This window comes from Mya arenaria, chromosome 8 (assembly GCF_026914265.1).
Source record: "Mya arenaria isolate MELC-2E11 chromosome 8, ASM2691426v1".
NCBI lineage: Eukaryota > Metazoa > Mollusca > Bivalvia > Myida > Myidae > Mya > Mya arenaria.
The window spans coordinates 68,604,532-68,625,576 of NC_069129.1; the positions used below are offsets into that span (position 1 = coordinate 68,604,532).

General features: G+C 36.6%; 1 protein-coding gene across 1 annotated transcript in view; it reads right to left on the minus strand.

Annotated features, from left to right (window-relative positions):
• The window catches only part of LOC128242265 (sodium-dependent noradrenaline transporter-like), a 114,350-nt gene that overhangs the window by 11,259 nt on the left and 82,046 nt on the right, over nt 1-21,045 (minus strand). The window contains exons 2-5 of the mRNA XM_052959356.1: nt 11,107-11,557; nt 9,815-9,946; nt 5,532-5,772; nt 4,074-4,212 (exon numbers count right to left, since the gene is read on the minus strand). Coding sequence (XP_052815316.1) covers nt 4,074-4,212; nt 5,532-5,772; nt 9,815-9,946; nt 11,107-11,557 — 963 coding nt within the window. The remainder of the gene's footprint in view (nt 1-4,073; nt 4,213-5,531; nt 5,773-9,814; nt 9,947-11,106; nt 11,558-21,045) is intronic.

Here is a 21,045-nt window from a genome sequence, read left to right on the forward strand (position 1 = left end):
TAACCACACTGTATGTCAAAAGGATAACCACACTGTATGTCAATATGATAACCACACTGTATGTCAAAAGGATAACCACACTGTATGTCAATAGGATAACCACACTGTATGTCAATATGATAACCACACTGTATGCCAACACGATAACCACACTGTATGTTAATAGGATAACCACACTATATGTCAATATGATAACCACACTGTATGTCAACACGATAACCACACTGTATGTCAATATGATAACCACACTGTATGTCAATAGGATAACCACACTGTATGTCAATATGATAACCACACTGTATGCCAACACGATAACCACACTGTATGTTAATATGATAACCACACTATATGTCAATATGATAACCACACTGTATGTCAATATGATAACCACACTGTATGTCAATATGATAACCACACTGTATGTCAATAGGATAACCTGACTGCATGTCAATAGGATAACCACACTGAATGTCAATAGGATAACCACACTGTATGTCAATATGATAACCACACTGTATGTCAATATGATAAACACTGTATGTCAATATGATTACCACACTGTATGTCAATATGATAACCACACTGAATGTCAATATGATAACCACACTGTATGTCAATATGATAAACACTGTATGTCAATAGGATTACCACACTGTATGTCAATATGATAACCACACTGTATGTCAATATGATAACCACACTGTATGTCAATAGGATAACCACACTGTATGTCAATATGATAACCACACTGTATGTCAATATGATAACCACACTGTATGTCAATATGATAACCACACTGTATGTCAATATGATAACCACACTGTATGTCAATATGATAACCACACTGTATGTCAATATGATAACCACACTGTATGTCAATAGGATAACCACACTGTATGTCAATATGATAACCACACTGTATGTCAATAGGATAACCACACTGTATGTCAATAGGATAACCACACTGAATGTCAATAGGATAACCACACTATATGTCAATATGATAAACACACTGTATGTCAATAGGATAACCACACTGTATGTCAATAGGATAACCACACTGAATGTCAATAGGATAACCACACTGTATGTCAATATGATAACCACACTGAATGTCAATAGGATAACCACACTGTATGTCAATAGGATTACCACACTGTATGTCAATAGGATAACCACACTGTATGTCAATATGATAACCACACTGTATGTCAATAGGATAACCACACTGTATGTCAATATGATAACCACACTGTATGTCAATAGGATAACCACACTGTATGTCAATAGGATAACCACACTGTATGTCAATAGGATAACCACACTGTATGTCAATATGATTACCACACTGTAGGTCAATATGATAACCACACTGTATGTCAATATGATAATTCAGGCGTTTTGTCGTACTATTATATAGTAGAACGTCATCTTTTGAAAGAGTCAATGATGCCAGGTAGCATATGTTTGCAACAACAATAAAAGAGGTGAGAGGATACCACCCAAGAGAAATGCACTTTATCCAGCATATGTTGCATGCAGTCTACCAGAGTGGACACATATTGGGACAGATGTTTACCAAAATCCCAGCCGTACCTTCCCCATCAGAATGGGCTGGACAAAGTATGAATACATATGGATACCGTTATGTCAACGCTACCAGAAGCTTTAAAGGCATGCAAATAACTGATTAAACGTAATTGCAAGGTATCGTGCACTGGTAGGTGCAAATGCTTTAAGTAAACTTGATATATACACAACTATGTTTCTGTGGTGGTGAATGTGCTGCTTCCTACAGGAACTGTAAGATGATTAAAAACGTGTAACATTGATCCCCTGGTAGGGCCTCACTTTTTGATTTTAGGAATTAAAATTTCATATGAATATATTTTAGTTTAAGCATTTCATTTTAGCAGTTAAGTTCATTCATAAATAAAAAGTTTTTAATAATGGCTGTTACATGGACATTTTTTATACTAGTATTATGAATTTAATTGTCTTCTCCTGGTGTATATATTAGTATATAAATGAATGATTTGAAATCTTCGACAAATAACTGTAGCTCAACTGGTGTAAAAATTACGTTAAAATTGTATGTGTGCATTACATTGCATTCTTGAAAATTAAAACGCGTCAATATATACTGTGTAGCTTAATTTGACCCTTTCAGGGCCTCATAATGAAATATGTCACTGTAGATATATTGGTTATTCTATATACCTTTTCCAACCATAGATAATGTCAAAGCAATCAATGATTCAATGACAATGCCCATAAATGAAATGTTAACATAAATCGAGCTTTTTTCTTTTAAGTATATCAGTCAGAACAATAACAAATCAATTAGCAAACACAAAATGTTTTTTTACGGTAATTTTGGACATTTTGGCTTCGGGTCGACTTTTCTAGCACGTCAACTGTATCACTCTGCGAACAAGAAGACCGGTTGTAGGGTATTTTTCATATAAAATTAAACATTGCAGGTACATGTTCTTACACTTATTTTTTATCCCAAAAAACTGTTTAATTTGATTTTGACCAAACATGCACACGCTGGAAGTCCATCATTATAAAGGTGTGTTTTTTTTCTTCATTTTTGCTCGAAAACGTCTAAGTGTTGAAAACGGAATGAACAGCTCTTAGCCTGCAAACCACATGTCCTTAGCATACTTTACCGTTACAAATTTGGAAACGTTATTATCAGAATATCAAGCAGGTATGATACGATAAAAATGCGTTTTAAAGTTAGTATACTTGTAGAATATCAACCCAAATTCATGTAAATGCATGACTGGGACGTCAAACAGGGTGAAATACAAAACTACAGACTCCACTCTGTGCTGTACAGAAATACTTGAACTTGTTAAGGGAGCTTACTTCGAAGGAGATTGAAGAAAATCAACTTGTTCTCTACAGAGTGTTCACTCTTCAAACAATTCACAATTAACTGTTTGAAAAACGAATGCATATGTGTAAACAGTTCAATTTTTGTAAGTCTTAAATGTCAAAACCTGATAAACATCACACCTGTAGTGACGACTACCTGGGCTGAATAATGCAGAATGCATATTCCACTACAGTATCAAGTGATTTACCAGTGTTTAAAGTGACACCAATCAATGCATACACATGTATAACAAACATAAATTTTGAGTGATAAACCTTTAACTACTCAATAAATAATGCATTTATGGAAAATATTGATGACTGATAACAATATTATATTCGTGTATTTAATAGCAGAAAACGCACAAATATTAAATTATTGGTGAGTGCTAAAATATATACTGTGATCTACTATTGTCTCATAGGGTAAAAAATACAGTGTTTTCTGCACCTTTCTCTCAAATTAAACTCGATATCCTTCATAAGAAACATTGTTTTCGACATGTATGCATTCTCCTTAGTATATTAAAACAATTGTATTATCTGTGGGAGTAAAAGTGCATCTTTAAAGCATGGGGGATAACACAAGTACCAAATTAACTGTTCGAAAGCTTCTCAGAAACGTTTGAATTCTTTGTTCGTAGCCTATCACAATATCTCATATTCAAGCTTCATTCATAATCAAAGGTCAAATTTGAAAAGAAGCAACTCTGGCATTAAGAGTTTAAAAGCATTAATGTCTGTTTTAATAGAACTAAATAAGATTTCTGAGTTTTAGTAAGAATTATAATTTGTAAGGTCATACACTTCTGAATTTCGCTGGTAAAGAAACCTGGTTGTGTTCGGTGCTCTAGTACGTTCATGATTACGTCTGGAAACTGATTCAGTGACGCTCCTTCACGCAACATTAGGGTCTAGTTACTTGTGCTGGTAATTGTTGCTGCACCTTAACATTCTCGTCTGCCATGCAGTTTTTGCGCAGATATTTGCGTTTTATTTACCTAGACTGTATTTCCAATATAAAAAAAGTTTGATGAATGTTTTCTAGCAGGTTTTGTATTTGTTTAAAACAAAACAGTCTTATTTATTGCATATTTTATGGTTTTAAAACGCCGTACCTAGCCCTCCACCTCTGATGATACCTTCCGGTGACGAGTCCCTCCTATCACCATGTTATTTACACTCACCTTTCCTGAGCTTTTCACGCCCTTCCAGAGAGAGAAGTACAGGCAGATGAAGGTGAGAAGCGTACAGAGGACCAACTCCCAGCGCACCCCTCCCAGGGCCTCAAGGCCGCTACTCAGGTGGAGGTGCAGCATTCCCCGCCTGTAAGCAAGATATAATTGAAACAATATGAGTATGTAACCTATCCTTAATTCAAATTGCATATATGCATGTTACGGGATCTTTTTGGGGGCGGATGTAGAAATTGACGTTAGGGGGTCGCACTTGAGGCTCAACTTATAAAGAGCGCCTTCTTCCCAAGGAACCATACAAATTTGGCGGTAAATGTGAAATGATGTGTTTGTTAATCTAAGATAATCTGTTTTTGATTTTTAGAATATTGAAAACTGGTGACGTCGCTTTAAAAAAAGGTGCGGTAAAGACATCGGATGATCGGACGTAACATCAATTTGGGGTGGCCTAGATTGTTATACTTTCATAAAAAGCCGCCAACTCATCCACGTGTATTGATCGGTACTATTTTTAACGAGTAAATTTTCTCAGAAAAATGTTGTATAGTCTACTGTTAAACTTGGCTATTTGTTTTATTTTGAATAAACAAGGGGATTGGGAGACAGTGTATAAATATGCCCGCTCTGAAAAATTAAAAAAAAGCCAACTAAACTCTTTTCCTCAAATTATAGATAACAAGCACGAACAAATGGAGCCGAAATAAAATATCTGTTTCTAATTGATTATTATCACGCTAACATCATGTACTCGTCGATAGGATAGAAATATATTTGTCTTAAACATGCCAACTTTGTAGCTAGTTGGTGTTAATGCAGTTTCGTGAATAATCATCATCAAGAACAGCAGTTCAACAAGGACAGGCTTTATTTCACCTATTGAGCATTCGCCGAGTTTATTTCGTGGAAGGGGACAAGGGTTATTCGGGTAATATAAACAAACTCAGTTATATACACCAATAACCAAAAAAGAATGCGTGAATATTTGCTCTAATTGGCCTGTTTAAAGCAATGAACTATACACAGTTTCCATATACTTCGGATATATTCGCTTCCTCTAGAATATATGTGAAGTGGTTGCAGCTTCCTCTAGAATATATGTGAAGTGGTTGCATGCAGCTTAAGAAATCCGTCAACACTTGATCTCATGTCAATTTCATATCGACCTGGTAGGGTAGGCTACCGTACCATATATGTTTTCCTTTTTCATAAAAACTACTGTACCATATTTGCTACCACATGGACTACATAACTAGCGGATTGAGAGAACCATCCAAGTTCACTCCAATATGGGAGGAAAAAGGTAATGAAATACCCTCACAATGCACTATTTTCGGCTACAAATGGTTAAAATTTTCTCGAGGGAGTAACTCCAAATCCACATGCAAATATTTTATGTCATACATTTTTGGAACCGCCCCTATATATGGATAAGTTCTTTGATGTACTTACTCAAAAAATTCGTATGATGACGACACAGCGTGCGTCATATTGCTCGTGGTCTGGTTCTCTGAGGTGTTAAATTGTCCCCCCTGTAACAGCCAGCAATGTGGACTGTTCCACTCTCTATCACAGTGGCGCCAGGGCAAGTCCATCGTGAAAGAGGAGAACAGGTAGTAGAAGGCCCAGCCAATCACGACGTTGTAATAAAACGCAACAATGTACGCCATAAAGCACGAGGCGTAACCGATCCCTGGAAATAGAATCAGTTTCGAATCTTATACGGGGTAAATGCTTTAATTACTCTTGAATTTCTCATATAATGTTCACGTACTCATTTTTTTATTCATTTGAAACAGACAGCCACCTTATAATACTATATAAACAGTATTAAATCCTGTTTTCAAGTAGTTTCGTCTTAATAATTGCCATGACAATTCATCATTCTTCAAGAGTTCGATTCCTGTCCTGATCGTTAATTGGAACGTGCCTATTTTAAAGGGAACCTAATATTTAATTGGAAACTATTTGTTCAGATACATCAGGTACACACGGGAGGGAATATCGTATATACAGAGCATGTGATCATGTTGCCATGTCGCATAGCCAGTTATAACACAACAAGTCGCAATTATTATACCGAGGTATCCAGTAAATAAGTGAATAAGTCGACATAAGTTTTGCGACAGGTTGTGTTGTATTTCGCACGACGGTACAGAGCAGATCAAAACAGAACAATATTCATTTCGTTTTAAACAACCAAAAAAAAAAGTCTATGAAATAGGTCAAAAATGGCCCTTGATCATTTGTGAATGTAATTTTATGCATAAATAAGTACAAGACAGGAGTTTATACGATAGACTTTTCCATATCTTTCTTTCATTTGTCAATTCAGGTTTTGTTTTGAACCAAAAGCAGCATCAATTTGTTCAAGTTAAATGCTACTTTGTCCACATAGCAGGGCCGGTATTCAAAAAGCATCTTAAGTAATTTTCTAACTTTCCCAGGTATTTCACAGGTCACATGAGATTAAAACTTAATAATTTCTGGATTTCTTTATATTCATTGGACTTCTTGAAAATCCATAATTTATGTCAAAAATACACGTTTCTTTAAATAATTGACCACGAGAATTTTACGAAATCGACTTAAGTTATGACATGACTTAAATTGCTTAACAGGCTCTGCAGATCTTGCTAAATGCTAGTTAAACATGACGTTTCATCCTGCAATCTTTTCTATTTATTAAACTTTGTAACTCTCTTCATAATTCCGGAAAAAGAGAAATGTCTTTCTCCCACCTCAGATAAGTAGATCCAATAATTTAACCATGCTAGATATTCTGATTTTGCCCACGGGCGAAGATAAAATGCCCGTTTGGAACTCCTTTTTGATGGTCACCACATTGTAATTACCTCCCTTGTTGAAGACTGTCGTCAGTAGCATCAAGGAAATCTTGTCTTATGGTAATATTTAGAATGCTGATTAATTATTGCTCGCTTCAAATGTCACCATAAAACAGTTTTCACGCACCATTCAAGAAATAATCCTTCATTCTCCTTAGAACTTTTTAAAAATACCGATTTGACTATTAACATTAACTGGATCACTTCGCGGATATCCATGACAACCACGTGCTATCGCATATCCATACGCAATTATTATCACTAAGCACAAAAGAATTCCAGCAAAAAATACATGTTTACTTAATTTTGTTTAACTGAGGTGGGAGAAAAAGCATCAACCATAGCCGCTCGTGTAAGATAGGTTCATCCCGACCCTCGCGCAGGGTGTTTTGCGGAAACTCGGTAAACCTCTCCGCACCCTACGCTCGGGTCGGAATGAACCTATCTTACACTCTCGGCCATGGAAGATACTTATAATCTATGTATATATCTCAGATCGCACACCTAACCGTATGTATAATGCTTGCTTTATATCGCACCTAAAAACATAAGACATGACTTTTTTAAAATCTGTGTTTTTCGGTCATTCAAACTGAATGCTCTCATGAATACCCGCCATATAAAAAGTACACCAATTAGAGTATGTGTGTAAAACCCAAGCTGTTTTTATATGATACGTACATGTACATATAAGTATGCACTCATATACTTGCTGGTAAGGCATATATGTCATATTGTTACCGGATGGTATTCCTCTTTTTCAAAATAGGCATATATGATTACAAATGTCGGTTCGTCTTTCATTCTGTCTGTCTGTTTATCGGTTGATTTCTCGATACAATCACTCGAGAACGGTTTGACCTTGACATATAGTTGACATCCCCTTTTAGGCCAGTAGGTCAGTAGGTCAATGGTCAATAATTTAATCAACTTTCGTCCGCTAATCAAAGGTCGAAATGTTTGTCTTTACTTTCCTGAAAACATCAATGATACTTTATTCTTAAAACACATTTATTCAACCTCCGATATGTTTCAGATAGAGTGTCGCTCATGGGAATACTGTTTATTTCATAAAAATATGGATACTGGGGAGATATTTGAAAGTTTGTATCATTTAAAGATTATTATTTTGCACATTTTTAGCTTAAACATATATAGTCATAGGGCACCAGTTGCTGTGTGTCGTCATTCTTGCAATCATTGGCCACTTTATCATTTCTTTGTCTCACAATTCTCATTCATCAGCGGATCAATCGTGACAAATCTAACATAGCATCATCACTCTGGTGACCGAGAATGAGTCTCCCGTACGAACGTATTTTCTAATAAGCGTTGATTGTAGACATTGATTAGTATTTTATTGGCGAGCCTATACATGTCAATTCTATGGCCACCATACAACACAATTCGCGTTACCATGTTTACGTTCAAGGGAAGGGTTTAGACGAATTTATACCTCTAATATATGTATATTTTAAATATTTTATTATATTGCGAAATGTTCACGATGCCATGTTATATGATTCCTGCCTTCTGAGCAATTGAAAAATCTGTTGTCAACATTATTGCAACTATATCCGGAGATCAAAATGCCGACCCACTCTCTAGGTTCTGTAGTGTCTTAAAAACAAAATACATAGAGGACCCGTAATAGCATTAACGGGCATCAACTTAGGATCGGTGTTTCGGCCAGACATCGTAGAAAAGTACTTTGAAATTCTAATGTAAAGGCCAGAATTAGATATAAAATCCTAGACAGAAGACCAACAAAAACATTTTGTTTTTCTTGTAATATAATTAAATCTTCCTCATAAAACCAGAAAAGGACATTTATTTCAGAATGCGGCTGGATTTCCTTTTGTTAGATCACAGCTGTAAATCTTGCCGATAAGACGAAGAGTCATTGTTTGGACACTTTTCGAATAGCGGTTAATTACATGACTTGAACAAAAAATGACTAACGCCTACACCCGATCAAGAATACTTCAGTATACGTTATAGTTGAAGGAGGTGACCGATTGTTCAGAACGTTGTTAAAGGTGATACATGTATATGATAAAAATTTCTTTTAAACACGAACTATTTGATGATGGGCTCATCTATTTTAATACAACAAGTTAAGCTGACACAGCTGTCGCAAATCATGATAGCAATACTGAAGATCACCACACTTGTATCGTGTGATCTTCAGTATTTCTATCATTTGTTTACGTCATCGTTGTTGACTTTCAAAACCTTTACTGCCCTGGAACAACGATGACGCCATTAAACTTCCAGAGCAGTAAAGATTTTGAAAGTCAACATCGATGACGTAAACATCGTTGTTATCTTACAAAAAAAAAACAGTTCTGAACAATTGGCCACATTGCAAGAATACTATTGACCTCTATTTTCGACATAAAAGTCGAGCATACCTCGTACTAATTCCCCGCGTTTCATGTTATCTGCGTGCATGCTGTACATGTTGGACAGGGGATTGAAATAAAAACGACGATAGAAAGACCACTATTGGACGTGTTCACAGCTGATCTCAATGGTTGACCTCATTGATACCTTCTACCTTTTCATAATTAATTATTTTATTATATAAGTTCCTTATATTCCACATTAAATAAATAATTGATAAATATACGCCTGGGACCATATTCATTATAATTCTTAATCTCATTTTCAGACATGCCTCAGTGATGCATGTCAATGTATGATCAAGGAATGTTACAGTCCAATCAAAACACTCAGTTTCTACTGTCCAATCAACACATTCAGTTTCGACTGTCCAATCAAAACATTCAGCTTTACCGTCCAATAAACACACTCGGTTTCTACAGTTCAATCAAACTCAGCGTCTAATCTTGCATGCAACATAAATAGAAGTTTGACCCCACATACCTTTGAAGATTGGGGCTATTTTCCATACAGTTATTGGTCCCTCTCTGTGGAACTGACCCAGACATAACTCCATGAAAAAGATTGGAAGAGCGCCGAATACCAAGGTCGTGAAATATGGAATAATGAAAGCACCTGCAAGGAACAAAAAGTTAGACAAGGAACAAACAGTTAGACAAAATATATAGTTTTTACTTCCAGATAATTGTTTTTAGTTGGTTGAAAGGGCTTGGTAGTAAGAAACAGTATTTCCTCAAAACAAGCATAAAAGTGTCAATGCGAGCTATTAGGAGACCGATTATACATCACTTTTTATGGTTAAAATAATAATCGCAGCAATCATGTCGTGTCTTATCTGTGTTTCCACATTGAAATTAGCGCATAACGGTTTCACACGATAATAATATCATTTTATGAGTACAGATAAATATACCAGCACTATTTTTAAATTTATTGGATTTACATGTGGTAGACAACCCTTGTAGATTTTGAATTGGAAAAGTGAGTATACACTGCGAAAGATGCATGTGTCGTACGCGATGTGATACATCAGTAAGAACGATTTAATGTGTTGAACACACCGATATCAAGTTTATGTAAGTTTTCGACCATTTTCTTTTTCTGCAATTGTATCATCTGGTGTCTAGCCCATTAAATACAATTTAGAATGAACAGTATTTGGAAGCAAGAAGTTTCATTGAATTTTGTATGTCACTGGACATACGGGTAACGTGTTTTGGAGCAAACTCCACGCAGTAGTTACTTCCCTTTGGTTGAGAAGCTCCCCCACAGCGTAAGTCGTCAAATCATTTATTCTCAAGCATTGAGAGAATTGAAAATAAAACTTGTTGATTCAAGATTAACATCCTTTTTAGTCAAAGTACTATTCCAACAAAAGTGTCTCTGAAGAATCATTATTTAAGCGCGCCATTCTTATTGTTCTTTCATAGCAATCCTTATTTACAGATATCAGTCTCCTGCTTCAATTTCGATGTGTTTTACCTAAAAGTAAATATCAATGTCACCTGACTCTCAGTTGTCAAATCAGTTGAATCTAAACAATTGGTTAACAATAAACGCGTATGTGCTGAAGGATTCAAAAGTCAGTGATGCCAATAGAGACCTTTTTAAGTCTGGTGTTCAGGACATAACCACAGAACCGACAAGTTAATTTGACCCTGCTATTAAAGATTAATAAATTGAAAAAATATATTCAGATACAATAAGATACACACGAAGCCATTGCTAGTTTAACAGACTTTTGCTGAACCCAAATTTTCACCCTGCGCACTTACCTCCGCCGTTCCTATAACAGAGGTAGGGGAACCTCCACACATTGGACAGATCCACAGCGTACCCGATTACAGCCAGCAGGTACTCGGCCTTGTGGCCCCAGTCCTCATGGGGAGGGTGCGGCTCGCTGCACAGGCTGTCAGCATCCTCAGTCTCGGCCGCTTGCGGTTTATCACTTTTCTCACTAATAAGGGAATGGTTATCTTCTTTGTCATTGCTGTCTTTGTCGTTATCACCCGTGCCGTTATTGTCAAGGTTTTCATAAGGGGGAGGTAAATCATTGTTATCACAGATCACTTGAATTAGGTCACCATTTGAGTATTCTTTAACAGGAGTTGTGTGGGGCTCGCTGATTGGTCGGTCGCTGTTTGAGTCCTGATTGTCCATTGGCTGAATGACTACGGCGCTGTCTTTGTCGGACATGTTGTCTTCGTCGCCAGGGTCTCCCTTTTTCTGTTAATACAAAAATGAGATATTATACATGTATAGGTAAACGGCTGCAAACATTCTGTTATAAAGCTCCTTTACAATTTCAGATGTTTCGGGGCAGTATGCAATTGTTTTATTATCCTTATCCTTAGATATGCCTCAGTGATTCCATTCAGTATACTAGTAATGGTCAGTTTTATTACTGGCCAATCAAAACGCTCAGATTCTTCTCGTATATTTAAGTTTGACCCTAGTTGGTTATTGAATACGAGCCCAGCAGACTGGTTTATAGTTGTACTCGTGTATTGAGCCCAGCAGACTAGTTTATAGTTGTACTCGTGTATTGAGCCCAGCAGACTGGTTTATGGTTGTAATCGTGTATTGAGCCCAGCAGACTGGTTTATAGTTGTGCTCGTGTATTGCTTTGCTGCGTACTCTGTGGTTAGCTTTATTGAATCATTTCAAGTTGAAATAGTAAAACTAAAATCTCATTATTTTATAGTATATATAAAGACAGAAATATTAAATGTAGTCAACTCGATGATAATAATTCTAAGCGCATTATTTTTATCCTTTAAATAAATGTTAGAAATTCAAACTCATCAAATTCGTAATTGAAATAATCATTTAAATAAATGCCTCGTTATATTACATTTCTAAAAGAGTGATGATAACTTTCTTTACGCCATTGCCCGCTATATGTCTTCCTAGATTATTATTATTATTACTTGAATGAATGTTGGTATTTGAAATTATGCCGTCTGAAGGTACTGCCCTTTTACTTGTGCCATAATTATATCATATATAGTTTTCTTGAGATTATTTTAATTAATATTTCAATGTATTATCATTAGGTGGATATTTGACTTTTATCTCTTAAACTTATAATGCAACTCAACGGTCATTTCACATAAATGGTTTTAAATTATAGTTAAATTCAATATTTATTGTATTGAGGAATATTTTCCCATTTTTAAAAGCATACATGAAAATAAAACATACAATTATATAAGCTCCTTCTATATCACATCAAAACCGCAAACGTAGAATATAATAAGAAATTTAATTCCATCTTAAATCTGTTTTCATGCACCCTCTGTCTTGAATCTACAACTCGATGTGAAGACACGCTCAGCAAAAAGGAATTGTGGGTAAACTATTTCAGCCCGGCTCTGAGAGCTGACAGGTTCAGTTATTAAGCACCACGTGTTAGGGACATGAAGGGTTCTTGACACGGGCTTTTGTTGCTCAACCAACACTTTGTCTCCCGCCGTCAAGCGCCCGTCTAAAGCCCGGCAAATCTGTTTACAACTCGGCGCGGTATCCCGGGAGCCGGTAATTGTATAATACGGCAGCTCGGAAGTGGAGGAGATGATTGCGCAGGTTAACTGACAGACAGAAATCTGTTGGCGTGAATATCTCTTGACTGGCAAGCAAAATGTTTACATAGACGTACTTGAATTAGCATAGTTAAAAATATTTTTTTCCTGATTGTAAATACGTGTTGAAATCCATAGAAGTTGTTATCAGTCAATCAGAATGCACGTTTACGTTATGTAAGAATATGTAAATAAAATCAAAGCGTATTTTGTGCACCTACGATGGTTTGCCGAAATAACGTATACATTTTCTCCGTACATTAGGCATAACTGAAGCGAACGCTTTAAAAAAGGTCCGACTATTGGAGAGGAGTTTACCATGTCTGAATATTTGCAGATTGTGCCAAACGCACGAAGATTAATAACAGACATCAAGTGTATTCCCTGTATTTTATTTACAAACTGATCTGGCGTTCAAAACTTATCGCTGGTTTCTGGTGCTTCATTACATATTGAACGTCGTTCAATAACACAACACATAACAGTTATTATGAGGTCAATTTGTGGGTAAATGCATTTCGGAATGTTTTCTTTTATCAAAACACGCATTCGTTTTTCAGAATTGCTACATTGCATACATATACGTCTTTAAATGAAAAAAATAAAAATGGTGAATATTACAGACGTTAAATTACGTCATGACGTCACATTATTGTCTTGCAAACGTCGCCAATAGCGACGAGTCCTCGAGTTCGTGTCGTGTCTTATCGAAAGCATTTCAAAAAAGTTTTCACCTTATAAAATATTAAACAAATAATCAAGTATTTCTTCAATGTTTAAATGAATACAGACGCTAAGCGTGAAATATACGGCGTCTATAAAATGAGCGTCCGTCCCCATTTCGATTACACAAACTCGCTTAATTTTTGGCGGTCTGTCGAAGACAAATATCAACAGCGCAAGCGACGATGGATGGAAGCGAATGCCCGTATGATTGCCTCCAAGATGGCTGCAATGCGTGCACGCAGGAGAATGGAAGCGGCCTATATGGGGCAACATGAGACGTCGCCTGGAAGCAGCTCGTCGTGGAGCGCCGGGTGCGGCAAGAAAGAGCGCAGAGAGGACGAAGAGTTCTCCGACGTTGAGCCGGACATGTTCGCGGACCCGGCCGCTAGGTATTACAGGTGGGCCGTCTTTCTTGTCTGTAAATATTTATAAACAGCCAGGTCGACTTTGATCTAGTTCCCACGTTTAATGATTTTTTTTCCAAACCATTAAGTGGATACGCAGTATAATTATTATCATCGTCACCATCACCACCACCACCACCAACACCACCACCATCCATCCTCCTCCTCCTCCTCCACCTCCTCCTCCTCCTCCTCCCATCATCATCATCATCATCACCATCATCATCATCATCATCATCATCATCATCATCATCATCATCATCATCATCATCATCATTGAATTGAATTGAATTGAATTGGAGAAGAAAATAAGTAGTGGGGCATGTCCCGAAGTACAAAATGAGTTTGGCACTAGAGTGAAGGAGCTTTGATTATATGTAAATGAAATTAATTTTTTTTTTTAATTCAATCTTACATAAAAGATTCTTTTGAAAAGGAAATTAAATAGTGACTGTTAATTTACCTAGCTAAATTGAAATAAATCAATATAATAATTATGCTCAAAATACTAATGTATGCAATATGTTATCAGTTTAAGGACCTCCATTTGGAATTAAATGAATGTTAAAATGTATGAAATCTGTTTTATTTTGACTATGCAATGCCTTGCTCTCCGCACATACACTATCGTTCATATTCCAGTAATTACTTAATCAGTGAAGATCGCGTTTTATTCTTTTACAAGACGAAGCCAAGCAAGAAAACGCTAATATCAATTAACTTAACCATTACATTAGGCTGAACACTGTATTGACAGTCAACATGTTACCACTAGACTACGGATCCGCCACTGAATATCGAATTAAAGGGACTTGTTCATGATTTATAGGGTCATACATCGATTGTGAAATGTAAACAAACTGCTTGTTACAATGATAAAACATCATTGAACGTTTAAATAAGTGCTGTGCACAGTTCATTTAAGATATGTCAGAAAATGCTTTATTTTGACAAAAACCTAAAATAACTCCATTAAAGTTATAATGACCTGTACCTACAACATTCGGTTCAAATAAGTATCTGCCAGTTGCTGTTCAGTGTTTGTTCATGGAAGTTAGTAAGCTATCTCAATCTGGACGCCAAAATAAGGTCTTTGAACGAGTCCCTTTAAATGCGGTTATGGGCGACCACTTTGATATGATAATCGCATCTCAACAAACATAGCATGCTTAATGATAGTATTCCTGGCCCAGTCTCTGTTTAACCGGTATAAAATCAATCAAACTAAGATAGATATCCGTTTGTTTAAAGGACCCTTTTTCAAAGTCGACGAGTCCTTAAAAAAATATACAAACACGTTTTTTTATTTGTTTTGGACAAAATTCACGGCTTATTCTCCAAATAAGGCAAATCTTCCTCTTTGATATCGCGTTTCTGTAAACAACAGCATAGTGTTTCTCTTCATTATAAGGACATTTCAGTCCTAAAAGACATATTACACTCTTCAACATCCGAGCCTTTTATACCATAAAAGTCCACACGTAGCCTCAATGTTACACTCGTTTATACCCAACGCATCCTTGAGATATGAAACATGTATTGGTTACTCCTTATTTGTATAATATTGTCGTAATGCACCAGTCATTTATACCCCACCCCCACCCCCGCCCCCATAGGTCCGGGGTATACCGGGGATAGTGGGGGAAATGGGCCGTGTTTTTACCGTCCAGGTGGCTCCGCAGTGCCGAGTGAACACGATGGTTTTGTTTTCGCGCCGAAAACAGCGGGGAATTGGCCTAAACTAGTTTGTCCCCGTGGCAGCGGGTGCATTTTATCAGCAGTTTGTCCCCGTAGGACGGAGATTTTACCGGAGATTGGCTGGACCGAAAGTCAAAGTCCCCGCTATTCCCCAGACCTGGGGGCCGTGGTTACAATTGACAATAGTGCAATTGTAACATACATTTTTCGATGACATACAATACTCGTATTCATGCGTTGAACAATTTGAGTAAACTTATTTTCGTTCATTCGTATTTTAATGTCGATGTTTATTTTGTTTAAAAAAATACATAGTTATACGACATTCTTAAATCAACATTATTGATTTGAAGGTTTAAATTCTGCAAACATTATTTCCATCAACTGTGTTTACACGGTAACATATCACTTTGCAAAAACAAATTTGTTTGGAATACCTGCCCGTACCAGTTCAAAGGATAATCCGACTTTACAAAACAAATACCAACATCATGATATCATTCAATACAATAGTTATGTACTTATTCGTTGCGAAATATGCTGTTCATATGGTTTACAAAATCATTTTTGACTTGACAAACGCTTCGTTCAATAATGATTTTGGTCCATACGATAGCATCTGATCCAAGTTGATAAGGATTTTGCAATTTTATAAAATTATGTGTTAAAATAAGATTTTTCTAAATTAATTCCTAATGACCTGGCATAACACACTTTCTTAAATCAGGTCCCGGGACAAACAGTCTCAATTCTGAGTTCAGACTCAAGTTGCAAAATTGCAAATATTTATTTCATTGTAAGTTTCTTTCGATGTAAGTATCGATGCTGAATGTTATTTCTATTCGATAATATACAATTGTTCACATTCATTTTTGTAAAAAGAATGGAATAAAAATGATTCTTATTATAATAATTTCATAAATGTTCTTTTCTAAATCTGAGTCTAGAATTGGACTTAAGACTGTTCGTAATCTTGCTCACTGATCTCCTTTCATGCTGATGAGCTATATGATAGTTATAGTATTCACAATCATACATACGATTATATGAGGGCGGCCTTAAGCGGCACATAATCATACATGAGCGTGTAATACCTACGATTATTTACTAAACATACTATAGGCGAGGGGCTATTCCTAAAGAATGGCGAGTAAGCTATGTTGTTAAAGTCTTAACACCGTATACTAGAAAGTACACCATTATAACGAAATATGTCCTTCAGCGGTCGCCAGCTACTGGTTCTGTTGTAACAACAATGTCAACGGACATGTCTAGGCGACAAAAAGGAGATTTTTTTTATATGAACCCCCCCCCCCCCCCCCCCCCCCCCCTCCCCCAAGATACTATGCTACTCTCTGATGGATGGCCGCCATATCACTATACTGCATTTATTTATAACGTACGCACCAGTTCTCAAAGCTGAGACAAGGCATACCACTGGAATGTTGTCTCTCAGCGGATGCACTGTCGTCCTTAAATTATCAACGTTTCGGCATGAACGTACAACAGGAAATATTGAATGACAACAGAATTAAAATTAATATGGAACTATATTCTGGCGTAGTAACAACGGATGAAATTTGCGTCGAGGGAAATGTATTCAGAGTGATATAAGAATTGTATTCCTTTTATTAATAAATTCTACCATTTATGTCCGTACTGACTATACGTGTGTTAATATATATTGAATTGAAATAACAGTATTCCTAAATAACATTCGGGCCCATCACAATGTAATCTGATACTTTTTTTCTTAAATGTTGCTGTATGAAAAACAAAGTTATATCACATAAAGGTCTTTGTTGTTGTTGTTTTTGTTACTGGTGTTGTTGTTGTTATTGTTGTTGTTGTTGCTGTTGTTAGTGTTCATCATAGTATTTTATTTAACGAGAAGGCAGTGAGTATACTTCAAATTTACCAATATATATATTTCAATAAAGCAGCAGTCAGCCGTTATTTATTGCAATCAGGGGAAGACTGAAGCAGAAATAAACAGTCTGAGAGTGTAGTTTACACAATATTGTGTAGAACACTAAAAAGAAAAAAAAAATGTCAGTACAGTCTTACATGAAAGAAATGGTTATGCGACATACTATCAACCTTTAACCGTTACAAAAAGGCGCATTCTTACTGTGGCATAGAGGTGACATATGTATGACTCTTTTTATCTCGTGGCCACGACTTACTATTTCGTTCCCACGACTTAGAGATCTCGTGGCCACGACTTACTATTTCGTTCCCACGACTTAGAGATCTCGTGGCCACGACTTACTATTTCGTTCCCACGACTTAGAGATCTCGTGGCCACGACTTACTATATCGTTCCCACGACTTAGAGATCTCGTGGCCACGACTTACTATATCGTTCCCACGACTTAGAGATCTCGTGGCCACGACTTACTATATCGTTCCCACGACTTAGAGATCTCGTGGCCACGACTTACTATTTCGTTCCCACGACTTAGAGATCTCGTGGCCACGACTTACTATATCGTTCCCACGACTTAGAGATCTCGTGGCCACGACTTACTATATCGTTCCCACGACTTAGAGATCTCGTGGCCACGACTTACTATATCGTTCCCACGACTTAGAGATCTCGTGGCCACGACTTACTATTTCGTTCCCACGACTTAGAGATCTCGTGGCCACGACTTACTATATCGTTCCCACGACTTAGAGATCTCGTGGCCACGACTTACTATATCGTTCTCACGACTTAGAGATCTCGTGGCCACGACTTACTATATCGTTCCCACGACTTAGAGATCTCGTGGCCACGACTTACTATTTCTTTCCCACGACTTAGAGATCTCGTGGCCACGACGTACTATTTCTTTCCCACGACTTAGAGATTTCGTGGCCACGACTAAGTTAATGCGTTCCCATGACTAAGTATCTCGTGACAACGGCTTACTATCTATTTCCCACGACCTGGTCGTCTCAAAGCCGTGGCCACGATAACAAATAGTAAGAACCAGATTTGAGTCATGCTCACGACATAACTTAGTCGTTGGAACGAGAAAATAGTTCGTGGCCACGGTATTCTAAATCATTGCGATGAGAGCTCAAAACCAATTGCGCATGTAAACTATAGGCCACCATACATTCCTCAGATGTGGAAGGATAAAACTATTTATTCTCCGGCAAGGTCACTGTCCTTTATGTTTAAAAGTATTAGCCGACAACTCGCCCTTGAAATTATTTAAAGAACAGAAACATACTTGTTATGTAAACACACACTAGTAAGTGATACTGATAGCTACACACTAACTTTGCTAATATTATGAGCTATATTTTTCACAAATTACAATATTGATAGAGTTTAAACATAACATTGATGCCAACAAAACCATCAAGAAAACTTAATACGACAAGATTATATAATTGATACATACGGCAACCGCTTTACCGGTATTTCATGTCTAAACAGTTTTGCGGTGTCTTGTAATACACGATACACGTTTTTGGAAATCCAACAATGTATTTCGCAGTCTTAACACTTTGTTATTATGTTTTGTTTTATTTTATTACATTATGTACCAAGTCCTTTACATGTTGTGATAACATATCTATGTTATGTCAGTATATCGTTATATGTTGTTGTTTTGTACATATATTATGACAGTTTTTATTATATTACGCTGATACATCTTTATATCATGTAGACATTTTATTACGTTATGTCAGTACTTTATTGAATAGTGTGCATAGAATAATATTCTAAAGTTTCTTCACGACACAGTTCGCTCGGTCCAATCGGCTGGGTTCAGATCAAGGAGGACCTTCTCAACATCCACAGAAGAGGAGGCAACACGGCCGTGGAGAGACGCAGGTCCACCCTCCGGAGATTGGTTATGGTCGGCCTCATACTAATAACATGTGGGGTCCTCCTCGCATACAGCATCATACAGGTTGTGACAAGTCTTTTGAATACTAGTTGACCAATGTGTGAATGGAAATTCAAGTAGACTGTGCCCTATGTGCTAAGTGTGACGTAAAACATAACGTTTATTTATCCCATTACCTATACCTTCTTTTAACCAAATCCTGACTCTTTTCCGTTACATACATACTCAGACGACCTGCAAGTTGTACGCAAATATCTTCATTTTCCTTTAATTTAGTTTGATTTCTTACCTATAACCGCAAACATATACACTTGCATTTCAGTTATTTACCACACCACCCCCACCCCCTCCTCCACCGACTACGACGTGCTCAATGAACTGTGACACGCGCACTATACTTGATGACGTCATCGATATCGTCATCCCCAGACTACACCCAGACGACGAGGTAATCAATGTTTTGGTATATGTTGACTAATATAAACCATAGGCAGCACAGCGCAAATACTGCTGCAAACCAAATTCAACATTAAGTGAGTGATATACTTCTTTTTTCTACATACATTTGATAGCATACTCAGTGGAAAGAAAATGCGAAATGCGCTCATTCGGTGCTCCTCGGCCAATTTTATCGAAAACAACCTCGGATGAATTTGGACGGTTTACATACTCAAAGAGTGGTACGTTTAAGTCAAGTAGATCGCGTAGTAATTTTATTTAGCAGTTAAACTTTATGACTTAACTCATGCGAATCTTAATTATGCTAGCAATAATATATATTCACTGGCAATCAGTTTAAACTTAGATCAATAAATACAACTCTAAAACACTACATTTCATTAATGATATAGCTAAAAAAAATTACGAACTACTTCAACTGATATACCGGCATACATGTTTTTCGATAAAAATGGCCGAGAAGTTCCAAATGAAATGCGTTACGTTCATGAAAAACAACAAAAAGGATCTTTAAAATTTAAACTCCATACGGAATGCCAAATTCTATATTTAGAATGGAAAAACTACATAAACTGCACGTACTAGTACCAAATACATAAAAACTATATCATTTTAAAGTTGTGTAATGCCAGTTTCGAATTATTATTATTTGTAATACTTTATATACGCTTCCGACATAAACGCATCTTCTTAAATAAATGCCAACAAACACAAACAAACGCAAAAATTTCCTTCAAGCAATAAGATGATATATTTATAGGGCATAAATGTTTCGAATAGCACAGAGAACGAACTATATTAAATCATTCTAAAATTTGATCTTAATCTTGTTCATTTTCAAGTTACACAACTTTCTCGTGTTAAAGATGTATTTCGGGAAATCTTATCTTTTTCTATTTATTTTATGTGGCTTACAGCGCTGAACCTCTATTTTCAATCAATTTTTATTTCGATTGCAGGAATAAAGGTTTTCAGCAGAACGAAGTTTCTACTTT